The sequence below is a fragment of the Coregonus clupeaformis genome, chromosome 15, assembly GCF_020615455.1.
Source record: "Coregonus clupeaformis isolate EN_2021a chromosome 15, ASM2061545v1, whole genome shotgun sequence".
NCBI lineage: Eukaryota > Metazoa > Chordata > Actinopteri > Salmoniformes > Salmonidae > Coregonus > Coregonus clupeaformis.
In genome coordinates this window covers 4,770,426-4,778,595 of record NC_059206.1, presented here as the reverse complement: position 1 = coordinate 4,778,595, position 8,170 = coordinate 4,770,426, and the positions used below count along the sequence as shown (strand labels likewise).

Sequence of the window (8,170 nt, the reverse complement as noted above, 5' to 3'; positions counted from 1 at the left end):
CAAGAAACTGGACATAATAGTATCAGCGGCTGAAAGGTTTTTGGGTTTCCATGACTTCACTGCCCAAACGGTGCAAAGAATACTGTCCGAAGATGCTATTTTTTTCTCAGGCCCCAGAACCTGCAGGGATGATGAGCTTTGACAGTTGAATCTGAATAAAGGAGCGCATTGATTTTTGTTTTGTATTATTTTGTTAATTATTTGGGCTGATATACAGCCAAAACAGTAGGTGGCGGCATGCACCAATAGCATTTGTTTGCGGACCGCCATAATATCAAAGAAGAAGACCCCGTACAGAGGTGGCGGCAATACACAAATAGGTGTAGTCTTCCATAATCTTTATAGAAGAAGAAGAAGAAGAAGGCAGCAAGCTAGCTAAACAAGCGTGCTGTTACTCGACAAATTGCCCCGATATGGCTGCTATCAGACCGTTCGAGATGGAGCGGCCAAGACACCGTCCGTTTCTGATCGGTGTTAGCGGAGGAACGGCCAGTGGCAAGGTAGGTAACTAATAATAGCTAGCGTGCCTTATCTAGCTGTATGGGTTAGTAAGAGCCAATGTATGCTTGATCCGAAAATGTGGTCGGAGGCGCCGTAATGGTGGTGGCCAGATTGAGCTCTGTACGGCATCGCCGTGTTGTAACAATGCGGAAGGCTCCGTATAGCTCCGCATTGACATGATTGAGGGCGGAAGGTCCTGTGTAAACACAAACTCACTAACTTGACAACTTCCTTCACATCAGCTCTGCGTCGCGAAGCATGAATTGACCATGAAGCGCCTTTAACTTTAGGTCACATCAACAAACAGTAACGTTAGTCGGAAACGTTAGCTTTCGTTTCCCCATGCACTGAGAGCAGACACGCCCCTGTACCAAAACGTGATAACAATTCTTTGGCCTAATAATTTACGAACGTCTGTTTTCATAAATTTAAGGCACTTAAAGTTAGCTAGCTAATGGTATACAGCTAGCTAGCTATCTAGTTAGAATTATTGCGCACTCTTAGCTTGGTTGTCATGCAGGAATAGGAGAACTCGTGATGTGATGTGACATCGCTAATGAAAATGGGGACGTTTCTTGCCACCAAGCCATCAATTAAACTAAAGTTAGTGTCTTGTTTTCTGTCTGAGATTATTTTGAAATGTGTCAGCTACTGCTCTCTGCTCCAACCTCATCATCAAACTGAAAATATGCCAAATGTCAATACATTTCCTGCGTGTGACAGGTCTTTAACATGGTATATTACACACAATTCATGGAAACTTTACTCAACTCACAAAATGTTGAAATACACATAACCCCTTTCTATGTGATAGATTTAGCTAATCTAGGAAATAATAAACCTGTCTGTTTTTTAGTCAACAGTATGTGCCAAAATCATGGAGTTGCTGGGCCAGAACAAGGTGGACCATCGTCAGAGGAAAGTTGCTATCGTCAGCCAAGACAGTTTCTACAGAGTCTTGACACCTGACCAGAAGGCCAAGGCACTCAAGGGCCATTACAACTTTGACCACCCAGGTGGGGGTGGCAGGTAGCTTAGCGGTTAAGAGCGTTGGGCCTAAAGATTGGACCGAAAGGTCGCTGGTTAGAATCCCTGAATTGCTCCTGTAAGTCGCTCTTGATAAGAGCGTCTGCTAAATGACTAAAACGTAAAATGTACTACAGGCCTGTATGAATTGTAATAACATAAGTATAATCGTTGTAATAACATAAGCTCTCAGTCAGTCACTTAGATAACGTGGATTTAGTTAATCATGGCGTTTAATGAATCTTTGCTAGAATTATAAATGGCTAATGTTCTGGCTGAACAGTGTAATTGAGTTAATAACCTTAATGTTTATTACAGATGCTTTCGACAACGAGTTGATGTACCAAACCCTGAAGGATATTGTGGAGGGGAGTGTGGTGGAGGTGCCGACATATGACTTTGTCATGCATTCCAGGTGAGAAGGAAACATTCCATCCAGACCCAGTGTAACAGAAATGCCCCTTCTTGAATTCAGACAGACGGGATCAAAAATGCCCACCCTCCACATTCCAGAGCTCAGATAGATGACCCTTGACCTAAAGAAAAAGAAAAACCAAAAGAACTGGGTGTATTCATTAGTCTGATTTCATTGCATTAGTCTGTTGCAAAACATTTACTCCAAACTGAAAACTTTGTGCAATGAAAACAAGTTTATTTTGGACAAATTCAGATAGGTCTCTCCCCGTTTCGTTTAGTCTGTATGCTTCTGTTTGGACCCTAGAGTAAACGGTTTCCATTGCAAAACGTTTGGCAAAAGACCAAACGTTTTGCACACTAGGGCAGTTCCCAACTAAATAAAATCCTGGTTGACCCGAGAGTCGTCTGTTCTTTTGACCAATCGCTTTTAAAACGTGTATTTTTCCAAACACCCTATGTTTGAATAAAATCAACTATATGTAGGCTACGGAGCTTGTCTGATGCTTTAAGCACTGCGATTAAAAATGAAGACACACAAATGACTAAAGAGGGAGCCAGAGATCAATATAGCCTAACCAGAATAAAAAAAAACTGTTCCCGACCCCCCTCCACCCTCTACTGCTGGTCTTCACAGATTCTTCCGTTACGCTCCTGAAGTTGCCGGTAATAGGCTACGCCAGCGGTCGGTAACCTTTTCCATTTGGAGTGCCAAGTTATCGTACCATTTCTACTGAACTGCGTGCGTGCCAGTTATGATTTTCATTTTCGTGGAACATTTAATTTATAATAGTCTTCAAAACTCAAAATCAATGTTGTGGTTAATCAACATTGAAAATGATACAAATCTAAAAGTAACTTCTATTGCCATTGCCAACTATGTAAAAATAGCCTACATAAAGCCAACAAATAAAAACATTGCAGCCTGCAGGTAAAAAATATCCTGATAAAAATAAATATACTATAAATCACATTGGCTACGCATGGCCTGTCTGCAAGGAACTTAAAACATTGTATCCACTATTAACTTGGTCCAGCCTGATGCTCGTGCTAGCAAACTTGCAACATTGTATAAAATATTTTGGGCCCTCAGTTTCCTGTGCCAGTGAGTTCCGGACAGACCGACAACAGCTGTAGGCTATTTTGCGCAAGGGATAAGAAGTAATCAGGTAGGCCTATATTGTGACGTTTCCACTGGATCAGAGGATGACATTTATTTTGCCTTTCATGCTGTGTGGTTATCGAAAGGGAGAGAGCTGGAAATAATTTTGAAATAGGCTACGTTGAGGAACTATTGTCATTCTCAATGGATGTAAAAACAGACTTCATTTACTTGCTGTATGAGGCAAAGAAAAAATTACTTTGAGAAGCTCCACAGTGATGGTGAATTAAGAAAATCAGAAATAGTATCAGATCCCCAAATGGGCACATTCATAGGCCTACATTTGCGCGCAGGCCAGGTAGCCTAGGCCTACTTCTATGTGTTACAAGGTGCGTGTCCTTACTCAAGATTGACAGGCGCTCTCCAAACAAAAGACAATGAATAAATTAACAACTCAGAAATAAATGTAGGTTGTGCGCTCTGCAAACAACGCGTCCACTCTGACAATGACAACGGTAAGACTGTAATAATAATACATTGAATGCATTAACAGTAAAAAAGCATTAACATCAATTACCATAAACAAACATTGTAATTAGAAATGATGGTAATTAACGGTAAATGTACTAGTGGTGGTACTGGTGTGACATCCCCGCGGTCTCCAATGGATTAGTCCACTGAGACAGGCGTCAATCAGACCGGTGTCGTGTGCCATATATTTTTTTAAATATTTGCCACTGTGAAAACTAAGCGCAGACAGCCATTCTGATTCTGTGTTGAATCATACAGCACGGCACCTACTGCTTTCGGGCCGTTCATCGTCCCGGTGTGTGCAGCCTCAGACATGAATGTCAATGCATTTGCAGATGAATTCACACACACACACACACCATGCATTCACGTGAAAGTTAGTCTGTCAATAGAATACCTCTGTGTGTACTATACATTTGGTGCTTAATGTGTGTGTGTTTTCCAGGCTGCAGGACAGGATCACGGTGTACCCCGCTGATGTGGTTCTGTTTGAGGGCATTCTGGTATTCTACTCTCAGGAAGTGAGGGACATGTTTCACATGAAGCTCTTTGTGGACACTGACTCTGATGTCAGGCTGTCCCGCAGAGGTACTACTGAAACACACACACCTAACAAGGGGATTGTCACATGCACGTCCACTTCCATACTCATACACACACTTTTCTCTAGCATATTTGATGTATATACTGAATTGTCACATTTGTCTTGGTCCTGACCTGGTTGTTGTTGTTGTCTTGGTCCTGACCTGGTTGTTGTTGTTGTCTTGGTCCTGACCTGGTTGTTGTTGTTTTGGTTTTGACCTGCAGTTCTGCGGGACATGAAGAGAGGCAGAGACCTGGAGCAGATCCTTAACCAGTACACCACGTTTGTCAAGCCAGCCTTCGAGGAGTTCTGTTTGCCTGTAAATGTCCAGCAGAGCCATACACCGATGATAACTAACAGATAATGGACACTTTCATTCATTATTAATAGGGCTAATTATGGACATTTAAAAGATAATGACACACATAACACCCAGTGACTAATTTATATTATGTTCTAAATGCAGTCTTTTGAGAGCATTAGCTACCACATTTAGATTGATTAGTTCTTTTCCCCCCCAGACCAAGAAATATGCAGATGTAATTATTCCTCGAGGAGTTGACAACATGGGTAAGTTATAGCACTCTGAAGCCTTCAGACTCATACCCTCTCCATATCCCTCTCTCTCCACACTCCTCCATCTCTCTTATTAATCTGCCTCATGCTCAGTGGCCATCAACCTCATCGTGCAGCACATCCAGGACATCCTGAATGGGGACCTCTGTAAGTGGCACCGTGGAGGAGTGGTGAATGGGCACAGCCAGGGCTTCAAGCGGGCCATCTCGGAGCAGGGGGACCTGGATAACGCCACCTCCAACCTCCCCCTAGGGAAGAGGGTCCTACTGGAGCCCAGCAGTCGCCCCCACTGAGGCAGCCATCTGTGTGTGTTTCTCTACTCTCAGACTGACAGTCTACTTTTATATACACCTTCCTAATATTGAGTTGCACCCCCTTTTGCCCACAGAACAGCCTCAATTAGTTAGGACATGGACTCTACAAGGGGTTGAAAGCATTCCACAGGGATGCTGGCCCATGTTGACTCCAATGTTTCCCACAGTTGTGTCAAGTTGGCTGGATGTCCTTTAGGTGGTGGACCATTCTTGATAAACACAGGAAACTGTTCAGTGTGAAAATCCCAGCAGCGTTGCAGTTCTTGACACACTCAAACCGGTGAGCCTGGCACCCACTACCATACCACGTTCAAAGGCACTTCAATATTTTGTCTTGCCCATTCACCCTCTGAATGGCAAACATACACAATCCATGTCTCAGTTGTCTCGAGGGTTAAAAATCCTTCTTTAACATGTCACCTCCCCTTCATCTACACTGATTGAATTGGATTTAACAGGTGACATCAATAAGGGATCATAGCTTTTACCTGGATTCACCTGGTCAATGTCATTGAAAGAGCAGGTGCTCCTAATGTTTTGCACACTCAGTGCCTTCAGAAAGTATTCATACCCCTTGACTTATTCCACATTTGTTGTGTTACAGACTGAATTCAAAATTGATTAAATAGCTTTCTCACCCATCTACACACAATACCCCATAATGACAAAGTGAAAATGTGAAATACAGAAAAATGTCATTTACATAAGTATTCATTTTCAAGTCTTGCCATAGATTTAAGTGATTTAAGTCAGAACTGTAGCTAGGCTACTCAGGAACATTCCATGTCATCTTGGTAAGCAACTCCAGTGTATATTTGGCCTTGTGTTTTAAGTTATTGTTCTTCTGAAAGGTGAATTTGTCTCCCAGTGTCTGTTGGAAAGCAGACTGAACCAGGTTTTCCTCTAGGATTTTGCCTGTGCTTAGCTCTATTCAGTTCTTTTTGGGGTCCTATTTTATTTAACTAGGCAAGTCAGTTAAGAACTAATTCTTATTTACAATGACGGCCTACACCGGCCAAACCCGGACGACGCTGGGCAAATTGTGCGCCGCCCTATGGGACTCCCAATCACTGCCGGATTGTGATACTGCCGGGAATCGAACCAGGGTCTGTAGTGACGCACACCTCAAGCGCTGAGATGCAGTGCCTTAGACCGCTGCGCCACTTGGGAGCCTAAAAACCTTCCTAGTCCTTGCCAATGACAAGCATACCCATAACATAATGCAGCCACCACATGCTTGAAAATATACACGCAACATGCAACAATTTCAAAGATTTGACTGATTTACAGTTCATATAAGGAAATCAGTCAATTGAAATAAATTCATTAGGCCCTAATCTATGGATTTCACGACTGGGAATACAGATACAGTAAAATAATGGCATCATGAGGAAGGAAAATTATGTGGATATATTGAAGCAACATCTCAAGACATCAGTCAGGAAGTTAAAGCTTGGTCGCAAATGGGTCTTCCAAATGGACAATGACCCCAAGCATACTTCCAAAGTTGTGGCAAAATGGCTTAAGGACAACAAAGTCAAGGTATTGGTGTGGCCATCACAAAGCCCTGACCTCAATCCTATAGAACATTTGTGGGCAGAACTGAAAAAGCATGTGCGAGCAAGGAGGCCTACAAACCTGACTCAGTTACACCAGCTCTGTCAGGAGGAATGGGCCAAAATTCATGCAACTTATTGTGGGAAGCTTGTGGAAGGTTTGACCCAAGTTAAACAATTTAAAGGCAATGCTACCAAATACTAATTGAGTGTATGTAAACTTCTGACCCACTGGGAATGTGATGAAAGAAATAAACTGAAATAAATCACTCTACTATTATTCTGACATTTCACATTCTTAAAATAAAGTGGTGATCCTAACTGACCTAAAACAGGGAATCTTTACTAGGATTAAATGTCAGGAATTGTGAAAAACTGAGTTTAAATGTATTTGGCTAAGGTGTATGTAAACTTCCGACTTCAACTGTATGTGTCTGTTGGTCATAGATACCCCCAAAAAAAGTAGGTTGGGTGGATCAGAAAAGGAGTCAGTATCTGGTGTGACCACCATTTTCCTCATGCAGCGCGATATCTCCTTTGCATAGAGTTGATCAGGCTGTTGATTGTGGCCTGTGGAATGTTTTCCCACTCCTCTTCAATGGCTGTGCGAAGTTGCTGGATATTGGCGGGAACTGGAACACGCTGACGTATACGTCGATCCAGAGCATCCCAAACTGCTCAATGGGTGTCATGTCTGAGTGTGCAGACATTTTCAGCTTCCAGGAATTGTGTACAGATCCTTGCGACATGGGGCCGTGCATTATCATGCTGAAACATGAGGTGATGGTGGCGGATGAATGGCACGACAATGGGCCTCAGGATCTCGTCACGGGATCTCTGTGCATTCAAATTGCCATTGATCAAATGCAATTGTGTTTGTTGTCTGTAGCTTATGCCTGCCCATACCATAACCACACTGCCACCATGGGGCACTCTGTTCACAACGTTGACATCAGCAAACCGCTCACCCACATGACGCCATACACGTGGTCTGCGGTTGTGAGGCTGGTTGGACTTACTGCCAAATTCTCTAAAATGACGTTGGAGGCGGCTTATGGTAGAGATATGAACATTACATTCTCTGGCAACAGCTCTGTTGGACATTCCTGCAGTCAGCATGCCAATTGCACGCTCCCTCAAAACTTGAGACATCAGTGGCATTGTGTTGTGTAACAAAACTGCACATTTTAGAGTGGCCTTTTATTGTCCCCAGCACAAGGTGCACCTGTGTAATGATTATGCTGTTTAATCAGCTTCTTGATATGCCACACCTGTCAGGTGGATGGATTATCTTGGCAAAGTCGAAATGCTCACTAACAGGGATGTAAACAAATTTGTGCACCACATTTGAGAGAAATATGATTTTTGTGCGTGTATGGGACATTTCTGGGATTTTTTTTATTTAAGCTCATGGAAACATGGGATCAACACTTCACATGTTGCATTTATATTTTTGTTCAGTGTATGAAGAGTGGGACTGAGTGATGCGTTGTGTTGGATTTACCCCAAACATAATGCTTTGTATTCAGGACATAAAGTTAATTTCTTTGCCACATTTTTAGCAGTT

General features: G+C 42.7%; 1 protein-coding gene across 2 annotated transcripts; it reads left to right on the top strand.

The window, feature by feature from the left end:
* The first annotated feature begins 275 nt into the window (after nt 1-275).
* On the top strand, nt 276-5,155 carry uck1 (uridine-cytidine kinase 1). 2 transcript variants are annotated; one of them, XM_041897642.2, is made up of 7 exons: nt 276-500; nt 1,358-1,517; nt 1,846-1,942; nt 4,020-4,162; nt 4,382-4,476; nt 4,679-4,727; nt 4,827-5,155. In XM_041897642.2, exons 1-7 carry the CDS (start codon nt 414-416, stop codon nt 5,024-5,026), a joined length of 831 nt encoding a protein of 276 aa, XP_041753576.1. In that variant the 5' UTR covers nt 276-413; the 3' UTR covers nt 5,027-5,155. The 2 variants fall into 2 exon arrangements, with proteins under 2 accessions (XP_041753576.1, XP_041753577.1); XM_041897643.2 differs by lacking the exon at nt 276-500 and adding an exon at nt 731-1,104.
* Nucleotides 5,156-8,170: the final 3,015 nt, after the last annotated feature.

Bases quoted from the DNA above. Each gene is read 5' to 3' on its own strand.
- uck1 (XM_041897642.2), top strand. From the start codon at position 414: ATGGCTGCTATCAGACCGTTCGAGATGGAGCGGCCAAGACACCGTCCG. The intron at 501-1,357 runs GTAGGTAACTAA...TCTGTTTTTTAG, and splicing joins GAGGAACGGCCAGTGGCAAG to TCAACAGTATGTGCCAAAAT. The intron at 1,518-1,845 runs GTGGGGGTGGCA...TGTTTATTACAG, and splicing joins TTACAACTTTGACCACCCAG to ATGCTTTCGACAACGAGTTG.